General features: G+C 48.5%; 1 protein-coding gene across 3 annotated transcripts in view; it reads right to left on the reverse strand.

Moving 5' to 3' along the window:
* The window catches only part of SEC24C (SEC24 homolog C, COPII coat complex component), a 1,750,167-nt gene that overhangs the window by 696,161 nt on the left and 1,035,614 nt on the right, over positions 1–18,392 (reverse strand). For all 3 annotated transcript variants that reach the window (XM_069610689.1, XM_069610688.1, XM_069610687.1), the window contains one exon: positions 458–551. In XM_069610689.1, coding sequence (XP_069466790.1) covers positions 458–551 — 94 coding nt within the window. The remainder of the gene's footprint in view (positions 1–457; positions 552–18,392) is intronic.

Below are 18,392 nucleotides of genomic sequence, written 5' to 3' on the forward strand. Positions count from 1 at the left end.
TTTATGATTGGTCAATATTTATAAGCGATTTATTATGAACCAATACCAAAATTAGAGAACAGCAATAGTTATGAACAATTTTTTTTTCTCCATGCATTACAGTTCAGTCTATTAATTGTTCAATAAACAGATGCTGAAAAGGATGCATTTAAACAAACTGCCAAAGATTTGCTTGTGCGGAAATGACAAATTTGTCAGTTACTGAAACAAAGACTTGCTTGCAGAAGTAGAATCAAAGTCACTTTTTCCCAGTACTTTTCAAAAGCTACATAACCCAATGAAAGATCAGGTATTCCATGTATATCTTATGTAACGTCAAAAGAAACCACTTTTGCTAAGAGAGTAGAATATTCTGGAGAAAGCAGGAATGTTAGTACCAATAATTTTCAAAAATCTTTAGCTTAGACTCTTGAGGTTAAATTATATGTTAATGGCCATGCATTTCATAAGTTTTCACCTTCAGCGCTTCTAATCCAGCTTGGATCACAGGACCAAACACGGTTTCCGTTTCCCTTGTGTCAGCAAACATTTCAGGAATCTGGTCCAATAAACTGTATGGAAAAGAACAGCTTATTTACAGACTCTCCCTTAATAATGCAAAAATGTATATGATAATACCAATGGATTACTAAATTTAACAGTTAACATTAAATCAAGTGATAGTTTAGTTTTAAAATATTCATTCTCTGCACCTTTAACCTACTAAATGCTGAAGGCTCTTTGACGCATTAGCACATTGTCAATGCTTTATTTTTTGTTAGTTCATTCAGTTTGTCTGAAATAAGTAGTCAAAACACAGCCGCTTCTTCCAGAGTAAATTGTTCATATAAAGAGATATTGTTTATAAAATTCTGAACTCTATGAAATTAGAGTTAAAAAAATGTGTTCACCATTATCATCATCATCATCTTCTTCAGGCTTGCACTTAATTGGTAAAAAGTATAGAAAAAAGGAAAAACTAAATCAATTGTGATTTCCGGTACTCCTAGTATTTTTACTCTCCTTTTTTCACAGCATCCAGGACGGATTGTAAATTGAACTAATGAATGATTACTAAAAATTGTACACAGGACACCTGAGCGGCCAAGACTCTTTCAGAGAATTATTTCAAATTTGTATTGTTATTTATAACCGCGGTTCTGATTTGAAAGTATGTGTTAATAGGAACCACTTTGAGAGAATGCTTCCCTGTCCCACATGAGTAAGTTAGCAGTGCGCAGGTGTTCTGGAGATTTTTCTACAACCCTTTGGTTAAGGGGTGCAAAGAGATCTACCCAAGGAGGAAAACAATGTGTGCACCAAGTCAGCTCAAATCTTTCTCAACAGGTAACGTATCAGAGCAAGCAAGCTTCAACCTTAGGAAGGGATGGGCTGACAGCTAGGTACATTTCTATACAAGATTACACAGATTGCAGAGAAGATACTACATCGATATACTGAAAAATCTATACACTCTTCTCTAAAGTATTACACATAATATATAACTAAACCAAGTAAGGAACAAGAAGTTACTTACCTGTAACTGTTGTTCTCCAGCATGGGTCTGGCATGGATTCACATGCTCATGAATATTCCCCGTCGTCAGGCTGGGAATCCTTGGTAAAGAAAAAATCAGCATCAGTTTCGTTTCTGAACTCTTTCTTAGTAGTAACCAATCACTGGTCTCTGGGTCATACTGCCCCCAGCCAATAACTGCCCTCTCCCTAAGCCCCTCCCCTAGCAGCCATCCTCAGATTTGGTAGCACGTAAAGTGGCAGTATGACCAAGTGAAGAGCCGCAGAGGGGAAGGAGGGAGGGTTTGCATGTGAATCCATGCCAGACCCATGCTGGAGAACAACAGTTACAGGTAAGTAACTTGTTCCTTCTCCAGCATGGTAGCACTTGAGGTGCCGTAATCCGTAGAAGGTTGATCTTCTGTGCACGGCACCAGACAGAGAACCTCTTCCACTTATGTCCGTAGCACTTGAGAGTTGAGGACGCCCTGGCTTTTGCAAGAACCTCTCTGCAGTCAGCCGGGATATCGTACCCTCCAAACTCTAGTGCTGCAGGAGCCAGACCTGCAAGTTCAGCGACTCCGGGTCGTGATGAAGAATGGCGCATCCCTCTCTGGAGAGAAGATCTGCGTCCGTCGACAGCTTGACTGGTGGGGACGCTGAGAGGTCCAGAAGGTCCGGGAACCAGATCTGTCTCGGCCGGTGCGACGAGGATCATCCTGCACTGGGACCTCTTGAGCTGGCTGATGAGTCGAAGCAGCAGCGGCAATGGAGGAAACGCATACAGTAACAGGCCATCGCAGGGGAACGAGAAAGCATCCATCGCCCATGCTCCTCGGCTGGAGGAACCTGCTGGCAAACCTCTGGCACTTGGAGTTCGTCGCCGTCGCGAACAGGTCGATCTGGGGTTCACCCCCTCGTTGGAAGAGCCGATCCACTTGATCCTGGCGTAGTTCCCACTCGTGGCACGAGCGCAGCTGCCTGCTGAGGGAGTCGGCAATGGTGTTTTTATTCCTGCCAGATGGAAAGGAACCACAAACATCCCCTGGGCGACGGCCCAGTGCCACAGATCCTGGGCCTCCTTGGATAGGACTGGGGATCTGGTGCCTCCCTGCTTCCGGATGTAGAACATCGTGGTAGTATTGTCGGTGAAGATCCTCACGACCTTGCCCTTGAGGGACGGGAGGAACGACTTTAGCGCCCAGAACCCGGCGCGGAGCTCCAAGATGTTGATGTGGAAAGACCTCTCCTCCGGGAGCCAAAGGCTTCTTGCGTGGAGATCTCCGGTGTGTGCACACCATCCCTCCAGGGAGGTGTCCGTCGTCACCGTCTCCTGATGTGCTGGGTTCTGGAAGTCTGTGCCCGCCGTGAGGTGTGCACAGGTGCCCCACCACCGGATCACCCGATGGGAAACCTCGTTGAGCGGATCTGGTCTTCGAAGCTGCCCGCCGCTTGCATCTAGCGGGCGTCGAGGAACTCCTGTAGAGGACGCATCCGTAGCCTGCACAGGCGCACTAGATAGATGCATGAGGACATCATACCGAGGAGGGACTTGATGGATCTCACCCTGGCCATGTCCGTGGCTAGCAGGCGCTGCACCTTGCCTAAGATGGCCTTCGTCCTTTCCTCCGACGGAGATGGCAATCGTTCCACTGTATCGAGCTTCGCTCCCAAAAACAGTGCCACCTGCGACGGAACCAAATGGGATTTCGGGTAGTTGGAGAACCCCAGCTCCTTGAGTAAGCGGACGGTCTCCGCTGTGTGCTCGACGGCGTGTTCTCTTGTCCTTGCACTGATGAGCCAGTCATCCAGGTAGGGGGTAGACGTGGATCCCCTGCAGGCGCAGCCGTGCCGCCACTGGTACTAGGCATTTGGTGAACACCCTGGGTGCCGACTTCGATCCGAATGGAAGAGCTCTGAATTGGTAGTGGCTTCCTTGGACTACAAATCTGAGGAACTTTCGGTGTCCTTTTAGGATGGGGATGTGGAAGTAAGCATCCTCCAAGTCCAACGACGATAGGAAGTCGCCCTCCTCCAGCTGTCCCAGCACGTGCTGGAGAGTGACCATCCTGAACTTCTGTGCCTTGATGTATTTGTTCAACCGACGTAGGTCCAGGATGGGGCGCCAACCGCCTGTCTTCTTTCTGACGAGGAAGTATCTTGAGTATACTCGGGAGCCCCAGAGCCTCTTGGGGACGAGCTCGATGGCACCTTTCTTGAGCATCGCATTTACCTCCAACAGCAGTTGAGGGATGTGATTTTCCTTCCTGGCCACGGTAGGAATGCGGGGACACTTCTTTTGGAATTCGAGAGTGTGCCCGTGGGACAGGGCATCCAGCACCCAACGGTCGGTGGAGATGGACTCCCACACGCTGACAAACTTCGCCAGCTGGCCTCCCACCGGGGTGCTTTGGTGGGGGCCCGACGCTACGGCCGGTTCAATCTTGCTTGGAGGCGGCCTTGCCGCCTTGGCCTCCTTGGCGACGACGCCGAGATCCTCCTTGCTCGCTGCGACCCCTGTAAGCCTCCTGGGACGAGGAGCGGGCCGACTGGCGGTACGTAGAGGAGCCACAGCCTGATCCCTTGGAGGCCCCCTGCCTGCCTCCGGCTCTCCGAAAGGGCCGTCGTTGCTGAAGGACTCCCAGGGCTCGGGCCGTCTCTGTGTCGGCCTTGATGGCCTGCAGCGACTCATCCACCGTTTTCCCAAACAGGGTGTTGCCGTCAAACGGCATGTCCAAAACCCTGGTCTTCACGTCCTGACGGAAGTCTGTCGCCTTGAGCCAGCCACGTCGTTGAAGGCAAACACTGTGCCTAACTGGCGAAAACCGGTGTCGGCAATGTCCGTTGCCACCATTATGGTGTGGTCCGACGCCACCTCACCTTCCTGAAGAATCTCCAGGGCCGTCGCCCCATGGCGTCCAATTTCTTACCCTCGCCGTCAGGGGGGAAGTAGAGGTTGAGGCTGTCGCCCCCGCCGCCTTCTTCTTGGCCGCCGCTGAGATGACCGAATCCGGCGTAGGTTGAGCCCCGAGGCACAAAGGGGCGGCGTCGGGGACCGGTACTTCTTCTCGTACCTGTCCCTCTTGGCAGGCGTCGTGGATGGGTTCTTCAGGATCGCAAGTCCCTCGTCCCAGATATCGTCGAGTAACGGTACAGCGAGGACCGTCTTTCTCTTGGCCTCTCGCAGTTGATAGAGGAAACCCTCCTTCTCCTGTTCCTCGGGGCAGAGCTGGAAGAGCTCGGATGCCCTGGCGATCATGGCGTGAAAGGAGCCAATTTCGTCAGGCGGGGAAGCCCGAGGGAGTGGTGATGGAAGGTCCGTCCCGTTGTCACCACCGTCGTCATCCGTCCCCGTGTCACCCCTGGTGTCCGGTGAGGGGGATGAGAGCTCCACGGGTCGTGGGGGCATGAAGGGCGGGGAGGGATGAACTCTCCTCCGCTTGTTCAGAGGGCTTCCCGAAGGGCCCGGTTCTGGATCGTCCACCGGGTTCGTGGTAATCTCGTCCTTATATCCATGCATAAGATTTGGATTGCCATCAAAATGGCTGCCGAGTTGTCCTGAGGCTCGGGCAATGGCTGCGACGGGAGGGAAGGCTGCTCCTTCACTGGGGCCTTGTCAGCGCCACCGTCGCTTTCTTCGACCACCTCTTCGGGATCCCTCCGGTGGGATAGTACCTTCTCGAACCTCTCGTTGAGGTTCTTCACGGTTTCCACCAGCTCCTCCTCAGAGGCTGAATCCGTGTCCGTAATGGCCACCACCCCCCCCGCCTCTTTTTCTGCCGGGGTCTTCACGGGGGTCTTGTCGATGGGCTGGAAAGAGGATTCCCTCCGCGGTGGAAGGGAAACTCTGGGCCCCGAGGTCGCCTCCACTGGTGTAGCCTCCACAGGCTTCGCCAGGGCCGCCGCGACTTCCTCGATAGAGGCCTTAGCCGGTGAATCAAGGCCTTCACCACCTTTGGCGCGCTTGAGGCCTTCACCTTGGGGGGAGGGTCACCGCCTCGCTCCCCCTCGGCTGAATCCTTCGAGATCGACCAGGGCCTCTCCAGAAGCTTACCCGGGTTCTCAGATTTCCTCTTCCCCGAACCAGAGCGTTGGCTCGTGGTTGATGGTGCCAGGGAAGGCGTTCCCTGCCTGGCAGCCGAAGAGCCCGACCGTTCGGCGCTCCCGGTGCCCGCGGACTCGCGATGCTTAGCCTTCTGTTGGGCCCCCGTCGCCGGGGTGCCCTCAAAGGACTTAGAAGACCGCTCTGAGCTTTTCTTCTTCTTCTCACCTGCTGGGCCCTGGCGAGGCGGGTACGACGATCCCTCATGGTCCGCTCCGATAGGTTCTTGCAGAACGCACAGTCCTTCTCCACATGCGTCTTATCCTCAGGAAGGCAGTAGAGACATCTCGAATGCTCGTCCTCCTTGAAAACATTCTGTATCCCGCATCCAGGGCAGTTCCTGAACAGCTTGGATCCGGGCGTCGAGCTTCCCTTGTCCTGGGCCATGTCCATGGTAGGCCTCAGATCTTCTGGAATCCTCAAGAAGCGTAACTTGACGAAAACTTCACCCTTGAGGGGCATAAAAAATTCCAAAATGGGTCCCCGTTGATCGGAAGTAGAACGGTCGAGCTTGAGGCTCGATTTAACCGAAAAATGAGAAAATCTCTTTGAAAAAAGCGCAAAAACGCAAAAAAAGCTCGAGAGCTATAGCACGAGGACTCCCAACACTTGAATGTGCGGTAAAAATCTGAGGATGCCTGCCAGGGGAGGGGCTTAGGGAGAGGGTAGTCATTGGCTGGGGGCAGTATGAACCAGAGACCAGTAAATGGTTACTACTAAGAAAGACGGTTCAGAAACAAAACTGATACTGATTTTTTCTTTACCAAGGATTCCCAGCCTGACGACGGGGAATATTCATGAGCATGTGAATCCATGCCAGACCCCATGCTGGAGAATATGAAAGAATACACAAGAGTATAGACAATTGTAAAAACAGTAAAGGAACTTCGACAAGACACTTGCCACCCCTAAAACCTAGGTCAGGGTTAATACCTGATGATTAACTCACCTTGAATTGCTCAAGGAAACGGATGAAGAAAGTATTCTTTGACAAAAGGTATAAGGGATGCACAGAGTCACAAACATCCCAAACCATGCATTGAATATGTCCCTTACTATCACCAAAACATTGTAGCACAGAAACCTACCACATATGTACCAAACACACAATACCTGGAGGGAGGAAAAGGGTTAAAAAAACAGACAGACCATAACAGTCACTTTCAAAATGGTACAGTTAGGCAAAACCCTCCTGGGCCAATGGAGATACCAGAATACTCAAATCCAACACAAGACAAGTCTAAGAGTAGCAACAATAGATACAAAATACCCAAGCGGCAGCGATTCATTATTCTAAAATGGATTGATACTAGATCCCTGCTACAATTACCAAATTACTTATAAAACCGGAAGACAGTGCGAGGAGTGCCTCCAGAAGGGGTGGGAAAGCGCCGACTGTCAAGTTAAGTACCTGTTAAAGTACATTTTTGCTGATAGAATAGAGAACATGGGGACAAATCCAACAGGCTTACTGCAGATAGGGGGAAAAGCAAAGTAAGTCGTTATTTTACCATACAGCTGCAGCAGAACAGTCTATGAGCCAGAGGAGACACCAGAGGGCAATCTTCAAGAAAAGATTCAGCTAGGTTTCGGTGAACTGTTAGGAAAGATTTTCTTTTTGCTGCTTTCCTCCCATAGAAATCTATGGGACAGTAATTTAGCTTTTTTGAACTCCTGGTTTGACTTTTTGGAGTTAGGAAAAGCCTGATTTATTAACATTGTCTTTTTGCTGATTTTTATGGACGAGACTGATTAGTCCATAAGGCCATCAGTTCTGAGAGACTATGTCTCAGAAAATGTCTTGTAATGTTACAATTGCACACAACTGAAGAGGATCAAATTCATGACAAGGATGAAAGCCAGAAAACACTGTAATCACCCATTCTATTTCGGACGAATTCCCAACGGACCTATGATTGACAAGCATGTCGAGAGATATCCCCTCAGCCAGGCATACAGACCAGAGGCAGTGCAGACCTATCCCAGATTGGATAAAGAGCCATAGGTCATGATCCGAGACACTTCTATTGACAGTCTGGATTAAGCACCAAGAAGCAGAGGCACCACGACATAGCGGCGTTAGATATGAAGCCCACATGTCATCCGCCCTTCGGGACATAAACACACACTCCAATACATGAAGACGACCAGCGTACAATTCTATAGGTTAGAGGACAGATACATATACATACTGTCATTGCTTTTATTATTTTGCTATTAGCCAAACGCAGCAACGCAGAAACCGCAAGAAGCAAGAGATCCTGAGCAAAGCTTGCAGATGCTTACACGCAAATAACCCTATGGAATTTCAGGATTACCTATGGGACCTGACAGAACCACTTGTGACTAACATATGGAAATATAGTACAGCATGGAAACTGTAGAAACCGCATCATGTGGTTTAGGAAAATTACAGCAGGCTCCAGGCCTCACAACAAGAGACGAGCTAAGCTGATTTAGACTGGCCAGAGAGCAAGACGTGCGAGACAGGACCCACAGCCAAGGCCGAGAGATACGGATGACATTCCAATCCCCAGATGACAGAGGAGCCAGCTGCAAAAAAATATAATTCCTCATAATTCAGAGTTACACAGCTCAAATTTGTGGTCTATGAACATGTGACATTGCCGAAGCAGACAATGGACAGCGAGCAGCGGTGGGAAAGGAGCACTGGTCCCAGGCAGCAAGACACAGACAGCGACAAGTATGCAACAAGTGTTGCGCCGATCAGGAGAGCACTCATAAGCTAAGGTGGTACACACAAGTTACAATGCCGACACAGTCGTTCTCATTACCTTGAAGAGGTACACAGAGAGTTGAAAACCTTTCCAAGTCCCAGGTCTGGGGACGTCAGCTCTAGCAAACCACAGTTTAGTATCCTTGGGGTGGGTAGCAATGGGCAAGAACCAATGGGTAAGTCTGTCGCACTGCAACATAGTGACTTTGGGATAGACCAGGCCAGCCACCTGACATGCGAGGGCCAATAGAATAACATTTATACTGTCCACTATAGGTAGTAGATGCTCAATACCCAATCCTTTGGACCGATAGATTTTCTGGAGAAGGGCCCAAGTTGTGACGTGGCGCTGACGCCACTATACAGTAAAACCGACCTGTGAGACGAGGAAGAGTGAGATGTGCATGGATTTGTCCTGTTCCTGTGCTGATCCCCGTCGGTAGTGTCTGTAATAAATCGCAGTTTGAACTTGCCGTTGACCGAGTCCTCTGTGTATCCTGGGGGAGGGTGTTGGGCCCTCCAAGAGTCTGCAGACTTCAGTGTCTCTCTGGCATACCTGGGGGATCCTCCCCAACAAGTTGGTAGCAGAGGTGATGGTTGGCTGCGTCAGCCCGGCACCAGGTCGTCTCCTTCGCCGCCGAACCTGAGAGGCTGCAGGACCCACACATATTTCGAGAAGACAGGAACATGTGTGCCTGTGGAAAGGCCATCAGGAACACCTTGTAAATCATCCTGCCTGAAGTCAGCAACTAGTCCAGGCAGGCCAGGACGGGGAGGTGAGCGCCTTGAGGATGAGTCGGCAGCCGTGCAGCACCTGCAGACCACGGAGTGTAAGTATTGACCCAGTCTAACGGCAACTGTGGGTGTGGGAGGGTATGGAGTATTGTGAAGTATTGTCTAGTAGTGTCGTTTATTGTCTAGCATTGTCAAAGTGATTAGGGACAGGAGCAAGGTAAAAGTCCCTTTTCTATGTTTAGGGCACATTCGGTTTTAGAGGTAAAAGGTTCTGGTGAATAACCTAGACTACTGACTCGAGGACACGGATTACAGAACATATGGAAAAAAGGTATTCCTGTGTGTTGGGCGTTTTAGCAATGGTCATAGATAACGGTATCCCCATAAGGGTTAGCAAGGGAGCTGGCCTATATTGCAGAAGGTGAGTTGACTGGCTAAGTCTCCTGGAGCAAGATATTTCACATGCTAGGTGACGCAGCGGGTGCAGTTCGACCACAAGAGAATATTGGTATACTCTGCCTGGAGGCGGGAAGACAGAGGTTGGTTTTTTGTGTGGTTTGTGAGTAATGGTCTATTACAGTGTGCACACAATATTTGATTTTTCTGTATTACCTAGGTTAATAGTTCGGTGATGTCACTCTTAGGCTTGCACATAGGACACAGAGCTTGAGACGGTGAGGAGCTAGTATTGGAAACTTGGGATTGGCAGACGAGGTGAACCAGTGGCGGTGCGCGGAAGGCGCATGTGCAAGATTGTTAATGTTAAAGGATATTTGTACCGCGCACTCTCACCACTGGAATGGTCCCCTGGCGCTCTGGCAGCTCTGAAAAAAAGGGAGAGGTGGGGGGGAGTTAGTGGGGATGAGTTGGAGTAGTGCAAGAGCAGTGATGTGCTGTTGGCAGCCTCAGCCCGGAATTCCGTTGACTGGGTTTGGGTTGTTATACTGTCGGAAAACGTTGTGTGCTGTTGTGCGGGTCTATGTGTGCTTTGTTTTGTTGTTTCAGTGTAGTGAAGTTTGTGCGGATTGTTGTGTTGTATGTAGGTTTGTGGTTGTGTTTGGTTAGAATTTGAGATTTCTTGTATGCAGAGGGTGAAGTTGTTAGTGGGTTGGTTAATTGGCATTGCTGTCTTGAAGTGAGGTGCTACATTTCCGTATTTCTAATCAGGTGGGGTGTGTGGGCGTCCCCGTGTCTACGTCCAGATCAGGGCTGTATGACACTCATGGCCTCTTTCCCATATGGCATCCGTTCACATGCATAACCTTGCCCAAGTTGGGCACCGGCCGCCTACGTGACCCCTGTTTGTATGCGGGGCAGACAGGCGTTTGTGCGTCCCTTGCAGTCTAGCCCAGAAAGCATTCCCAATCTAGTAGGAGGGCGGCATCGGTAAGCCCGGGTTTACTCCCTCCATGTGTTGGGGCTGCTCGGCATTCATCATTTTATTCGGTTGCTCATTCATGTTATCGCTCCCACCACCTTTGGAATGTGGAAATGCTAACGCTTGCAATTATGCCAAGGGGTGGTGTGTGCCTTCATTCACAGTACTTTTTGGTCCATGCCCCTGCCAATATCCACAGCTTTAGTTAGTGTGGCAAGTGCTAACGTTCACCCAACTTTATACATGTATGATCTATAGTATCATTTATCGAGTGGGTGAAGGTTGTTCGCTGGGGATGTTGGATTCTGTCTGGATGAGTGTCGCTTCTGTCCTATTAGACTTAGTGTTATCTCTATTCTTGTAGTAAGAGATTCTTTATTCGGTTCTAGATGTTGTCATAGTCGTCCTAGATTTGTCCTCCTTTCCATTGCGTTTCCCGTTTGGTGGTTTGGTTTTTTAGTTTGAATCTGTGATGTTGAAGAGCCAGGTTTTTAGTAATTTTCTGAATTGTAGGTGGTCTTTGGTGTTTCTTATTTCTTTCGGGATGTTGTTCCAGGTTTTTCCAACTAAATGGGAGAAGGAGGAGCCCCCAAGTTTTTTCTTAAGGTATGGTTTTTCTTCCAGATGGATTTCATTGCTTGATCTGAGGAGTCTTGTTGGCTTGTAGATTGTTATTTTCTTTTGCAAGAATTCAGCTCCTTGTCCGCTGATTGCCCTGTGTGTTATGCACATTGTTTTGAAGGTGATGTGATGTTTGACTGGGAGCCAGTCCAGTGATTTTAAGGGCTGGAGTGATGTGGTCTGGGTAGTTTCAGGGGGGAGTCTGGCTGCTGCATTTTGGATTAGTTTTAGTTTCTTCAGGACTTATTCTGGTATCCTGAGATAGAGGCTGTTGGCATAGTCGATTCTTGACATGAGAGCGACTAGACTATTGTGAATGTTTTGTGGGTTAAGGAGAGGAAAGTTAAGATTCTTCATGCAGTGTGAAGGAGGAAGAAGCATTTCTTAATTACTGTATTTATTTGCAGTTCTAAGTTTAGGGTGTTATCCATCAGGACTCCCAGATTTTTTACTACATTAGATGAAATTGGTGCGGTTCCCATTTCTGTTGGCCATGGAATATAGGTGTTCTCTTGATTTTTGGATATAATCATGATTTCTGTCTTTCCTGGGTTGATTTTCAAGTTGTTGGCATTCATCTAGTTAAAGACTTCTTTTAGACACTGATTAGGCTTGAGTGTCTTCTATTTTGTAGATGATTTGAGTGTCATCTGCGTAGTTGTAGCATGTAATTTTGTATTTTTTGAAGATTTTGATTAGTGCAGTCTGGTAGATGTTGAAGTACAGTGGTGATAGTGAGGACCCTTGTGGTACTCCACAGTCGTTGACTCGTGGTGTGGATTTGAGGGGCTTTAACCAAATGGTTTCTGTTGTGTCTGCTAGGAAAGATTTAATCCAGAGTGGTGCAGTGTCTGTTATGACTATGTCTTCTAGTCTTTTGGTTAGGGTGTCATGGCTGACTGTGTCAAAGACTGCGGAGAGGTCGAGCAGAATCAGGGCTGAGGTAGTGTCGGAGTCCGCGTTCGTTTTTAGATCATCCCAAATGGATAGTAGTGCATTTTTTCTGTTCTTCTTGTGGGTCTGAAGCCAACTTGTGCTTGGTCCAACAGGTGGTGTTTTTCTACGTGTTCTTGGGTTAATTTGTATACGTAGGTTTCCAGGAGTTTTGCTGGGTAGGGAATGTTTGAGACCGGCCTGTAGTTGGAGAGGTCTTCTACGTCGCCACTTGTGTTTTTTAAAAGTGGTTTGAAATATGCCGATTTTAATGTTTTTTGGTACGGTTCCTGCTGCTAGTGAGAGATTTAGGAGGTTTCTGTAATATTCTGATGGTGTTCCTTGTGCGAGGATTGATTTGTAGATGTCAGGCGGGCAAGAATCGATGGGCGAACCTGATTTCTTGCTGTGTTTCACCAGCAAGGCGAAAGCCTCTGCTGATATTTCGGGAACGTTTTTGAGTTTGTGTTGTGGTTCTGTGTTAGGTTCGGTTGGTTGGATGTTATGGTTGGTTGGTCTGTTTTGTATGATTTGTTGGATGTCAAATTTGTTCTTGAAGTGGTCTGCCAGGTCGTTGCAAAGTTTCTCAGAGGGGTTTGGGGTGTTGTCGCAGCCTGGTGGGTTTCTCATTTCTTTAACGATGTTGAACATTTCTTTTTGTGGTTTTGTCGCATTGGTGATTCTGTCGTCATAATGCCTTCTCTTCGCCTTTCCTATTTCCTTCTTGTATGCTCGGATTTGTTTCTGGAACAGTTTCTTTCTCTCTGGGTTGTATTCTTTCCTCCATCTCAGCTCCATTTTCTTGTTGTCCTTTTTCATGGTGCTTAGTAGTGGGGTTAACCATTTTGTCATTGCTCTTTTTTGATGGGGTGAATGGTTTTTCAGGGGCGATCTTTTCGATTGTATCAACGATCCATTTGTGTAGCAGCTCTGCTTCTCCGTCTAGGTCAGCCAGCTCTAGTTCTGTAATTGAGGGCTTGGTTGTCTCCAGTTGTTCCAACAGGTTGCTTGTTTTGACGGTTTTCCAGTTTCTTTTTGTGGTGGTTGTGAGTTTGGGGGCCTGGATGCAGAGTGGAGTTGGTAGTGGGATGATGAGATGGTTGCTCCACAGTACTTGTATCGGTGGTGCCTTGGTGATAGGTTTTTCCTGGGCAAAGATTGCGTCGAGGGTGTGTCCTGCCAAGTGTGTTTCTCCTTTGACCAGTTGTCGTAATTTCAATGGTTGTAAGTTGTTCGGTCAGTGAGTTTTGGGAGTTGGCGTGACTTGCTTCAAATCAGATGTTGAAGTCCCCCAGGATAAGCCGGTCAAGTGGCACAGCGAGTAGAGCGCTCGCTTTGACATCTGTGCAGAGCCTGCTGACGCAGGTTCGAATCCCGGCGGGGCCAAACTCAGCCTTTCATCCTTCCGAGGTCGATAAATGAGCACCACACACCGTGGGTAATAATAAGCAGCGCTCAGATACCTGAGGGTTCGTAGCGCTATATAAATGCTAAATTATTATTATTATTATTATAATTAGATATTTGTGCTTGATGTCTATGTTGGTGATGGCTTCTATGAAGTAATCAACGAAGGTTGCATCATATACACCAGGATGAATGTGACGTTGGTTTTTGGGTTCGCTGATAGGTGTATGACCATGGTTTTGCAGTTGATGATGTTGAGAGGGTCGTCTGTTTTTATTTTTAGGTGTTCGTTGAATGCTATCACGAGACCACCTCCTTTTTTATGTTTCGTGTTTATTTGAAGGCATTTGAAGTTGGCTGGGAGGAAGCTTTGGAGTGTGATTTAGTAGTTGTCGTCCAGCCATGTTTCTGTGATGAATAGGATGTTAATGCCGTTGTCATTGAGAAGGTCAAAGATCTCTGTTGAATGTTTTGACATGGATCTTAAGTTTAATAGATTGCAGTGGAGTATAGAGTGTGGTTTGGTTTGGGCTTTATTGTTGGAGTTGTCTTCTAATCGGTGTTGGGGTTTCCTTTAGGGTCGATCTCTAGTTGAGATGTTGATACAGGTGCGTCTGTGTCGTCGAAGAGTTCTTCTAGGTTCAGTCTTAGGTTTTTGTTTTCCTCAGTTTCTTCTTCCAAAAATTGAGGGTGTCTAGTGGAGGTTACTCTTGATTTGGTGATGTACGGTGACGGTGTTATTGCGTTGATCATGTTTTTGTTATTTCTAGCGTTGTCTGATCTTTTTCTGCGCGGTTGTGTTTGCTTGTCTGCTGTTGCCGATTCTCGCGTTGGGTTGGTTCATTCTGGTATCGAGATATAGAGGTAGGTAAAGGAATTTTTAGCTTCTCTCAGCATTGGTTCGAGTGTTGTTCCTGTCAGTCGGAGTATTTTCTGCAGTTGCGCGTCTTTGTTGCTGTTTTCTGGTGGGTTTGTTCTTTCTGCTCTTTTTCTTCCCCTCGGTACAGGTCGTTTGCGTGGCATTTTGGGTTGAGAGCTGTTTTGGTCTTTCTTTCTTTGTTTTGCTTTGCTTTGATCTGGCTTTCTCGTGGTGTATTACTGGGTGAGGGAAATTGTCCGCTATAAGTTTGGTACTCTGTTGGTGGTCAGGAGATGGTATTGCTGACTTGTTTAGTCTGTGTTTTGAGTAAGATAGGGCAAGTTAGTTCGTATTGTATCTTTCGGCTAACGTTGGCTGCCCTTAATGAGTCTCCCTGGACGAGGTTCACTGCAGTGAGCCGAATATGTGGGGTTGGGAGGGTAGCTAGTTACTACATAAGTGAACTAAATGATTCAATGCTAACAGCTAGATATGAGAGCCCCGCACGGTGAGAGAAAGGGCTACGCCCAATCGGTGAAAAGATTACAATCCTGAACACAGGATACGAATTACAATTCTAAACACAGTTGAAAGAGTACAAATCTAAACACAGCTAGATTTGAGAGCCCGAGGCCCAACAGGTGAAATATTACAATTCTAAACACAGCTAGATTTGAGAGGCCTATGCCTAACAGGTGAAAGAGTACAAATCTAAACACAGCTTCATTTGAGAGTCCTGTATAGTGGGAGAGGGGCCTATGCCTAACAGGTGAAACAGTGCCATTCTAAACACAGGTTAAAGAGTACCATTCTAAACACAGGTGAAGGAGAACAATTCTAAACACAGCTAGATTTGGGAGTCCTGTATAGTGCGAGAGAAGCCTATGCCTAACAGGTGAAGGAGTACAATTCTACATTGAGAGAGTCCTATGCCTGACCGTTCAAATGGGTGCAATACTAGACATCGCTATGCTGAATAGTGTGAAGTCAAGGAAGGCTGAAAAGGTGTTTTTACAAAGGTGTTTTAGGATAGATTTGATAGGTCGACTAGGCTTCCAGGGCAGAGCTATTACTCCATTCCCCACCTAGGCCACTCTTACCTTACTGGTCCCTTGGTCAATGCTGGTTGACGGCTGGCCACTGGCATATCCTGCCAACACCTGCAGACACGATCTGGAGCCGCCTCTGTAGGAGCCGCCCTTTGCCTTGGGGCCCTTAGCCACAGGGGCTGCTGGGCAGAGGGCTACCATGGAAGGGTCGCTTAAGACAGTCGGATGGTCCAATCAGGGGAGGTGGGAGGGTTAGGGAGGCGGGAAGAAGTGCACGCATTGTGGGTGTGCCTTAGGAGGCAGTGGTTGTTAAAGCGGGCGGTGCGCGGAGCACGCCTGATAATTGAGGAGCAAGAGAGGCTCGCAGAAATGGAAATGTACTGCTATTTTATTGTGCCTTCTCCCTAAACAGCGGACTGTCGAAACCCTCGACTTGAGGTCAGGTAAAGGTAGTGATCATGTATCAGGGGAAATGTGGGGGGGGGGTGGATGGGACATGCCCCTTCAGCACTTGTGCAAGACACTTCCACCTTATCGAGAAAAGATTTGCAGTTATAGCATAGAACGGTCCAAAGGTACTGAGGGAAAGTTAACTAAACCATGGCCACCTTTCGGAAGTTTCCCCAAAAACGTGCAGCAATCACTACTGACACACATACAGGGTACTTATAAGGGGAAGAAGTTAACCAAGTGCATGGATATATATATATATGAGCTGTGTCGCATGTTTTAGGAGGGGGATGCCACAAGGCGTTGGTGGATGCTGAGCCAGCAGGAGGTGAAGGATCCAGGGACTCATCCCTCCGCACCTCTGTTCCTCCAAGCGTAGCATCCGATGACACAGATGAGCAAGGGATGCACCCAATGCGAGAATTAAGGGCAGCAGAGGGGTACTCAAATCCAACATATAAGCCACATATACTAAGGAGGAGAGGTGGAAAGGCAGCCAGCTATTCATCGTGAGGCACAGCAGTGCGCGAAGGAGGGCTCGGAGGCATAGCCACGAACGAGTGGATAGGAGGACAGATACTGACGAAGCTGCAAGGGAAGACAGATGGAGATGCAGAAGGGGTGACTAATGCAATGTAGGGTTTGAAGAGGAGCAGCAAAGCAACAGACTGGAAGGAGATAATGGATGAAGAGGATAGGAAGGAGAGGGACCGGGGGAGAGATTAGAGCGGGAGGACAGCGAGAGGAGAGAGGAAAACTTGGAGAGGGAAGATAGGGAACGAAGGAAGGAGAAGGAGCACATGGAGAGGGAACAGGAAGAAAGGATCGAGATCTTAAGGAAAGGAAGAGAGCGGAAATGAAGATGAGGGAGAAAAGGGAAAGGGAGCTGGAAAAGATTGAAAGATGAAGAGGTAGCAGAGAAGGAAAAATGCAAGTTAGCTGAGTGGGAGACGAAGTTGCAGCTGGATAAATTGGCAAGCGAGAGCGCGCAGGGAAGTGGACGAGCAAGCAATAAGGGCGGTAAAGACACAAGTAGCCCCACACAGAGGAGGCAACAGACTCGGGGAAGAAAGACAAACAGAACCAGACAGCACAAGTTCATGAGGCAGAAGCACGATAGAAAAGGAAGGGGCAGGCCTAGGGGACTGGGGGAGGGGGGGAGGAAGCAGAAATGACTTGACAGGACATCGACCTCAGCAGGAAACCTAACACAGTCTTGACGTCGAGGAGACCGAGTTTCGCAGACGGTTTTTGTAGTAACATGGACACAGGATCTGACAATGAGGACAGGTACAGTGGGGGCGAGAGGGGGGAGCAGCCCTGATCCCAGTCAAAGGGAGCGGGGACGGATAAGCGGGTGTCATGCGAATTTAGTACTCATACAGGGGAAAAAGGAGGGGGCAGCTCAGAGGAGCAGGCACGGCGAACGAGTGACTTGCATATCCAACATGACACCACTACATATAAAATCGATAGGCTTAGAGACCTCCCAGGATGAAGGAAAGGGGAGACAGCAATGGCTTGTTCAAGGGGACGGTTGACAAGGGGGCATGACGACAGCAGGACAATACCAATACTAGAACCAATAGATGTATGCGCAGGCATCGAAGTGAGAGAGGGGAACAACAAGTAAAACTGACTAGAAGAATGCATGATGAGGAGGCAGCGTTCACACAGATGTCCTTATTAGGCAGAGGAGGAGTGCAACCTCAGTATGTACCATGGAAGCACACAGACAAGGAGAATGTGAAGTGTATATTGCCATTGTTGAGTGCAGGGGCTGGGAAGTGGATTTATGAGATGGAGAAAATGACAGCTGGCCTTAGGCTTGCAGTCGGAGACGTAAAGGGGCTTTAGGTGTCGATCTTAGGAGATGCAGCTGATGCCGTATGGAAAAGGTGGGGTTCCCGGCAGTGATGACACAAAACACAGCACACGGTTCACCCTTTGAAAACTGCAGGGCAGCAGTATGGCAAGCACTGAGGGCACAATACCCAGACACGTCAGACATTGAGCGATTATGTCACGGAAGATGAAGGAAGACGAAGATCCTGTGCAGTACATTCAAAAGAGCTTTGGCGCCTTGAAACTCTAGAGCCTTGGGACTAAACAGTAGCAATATCTTATCACATACTGGTACAGGGGCTAGCAGAGCCAGTTCAGAAGCGTTTAAGAAAATTGGTAGGGATAGAGGCAAAAGCATGGCCAGGGATGCAACTCACGATAGTCCACCATTGTAGGCTATGGCAGGAGAAGGTTAAGAAAAAGGCAGAGGACAGGAAGAGAGATGAAGCGAAACTACTACAGAAAAAGCTATCCAAGTATGCGATGGAGGGGGCGGTCATAACAAGCCACGCCCCACAGCCGCAACAGCAGCCACAACGGCAGTATTTCACACCACCTCACAGACCGAGGGGTTCATGGGGTGGGGCGGAGCACAGCAAGGGTTTCGAGAAAGTGGGGACCCACACAGGGGGCGTGGCTTCAGACCACAGATACATCATAACCAAGGGGGCTTTCCAGGAGGGTTTTGAGGATATGGGCAACAGAACCCAGGGGATTTCTCGGGGGTTTCAAGAGCAAGGGAGAGAACCACCACAGTGTTGGACCTGTGGGCAGAGAGGACAC

The sequence above is a fragment of the Ambystoma mexicanum genome, chromosome 8 (genome assembly GCF_040938575.1).
Source record: "Ambystoma mexicanum isolate Mex_15411 chromosome 8, UKY_AmexF1_1, whole genome shotgun sequence".
In the NCBI taxonomy this organism is placed as follows: domain Eukaryota; kingdom Metazoa; phylum Chordata; class Amphibia; order Caudata; family Ambystomatidae; genus Ambystoma; species Ambystoma mexicanum.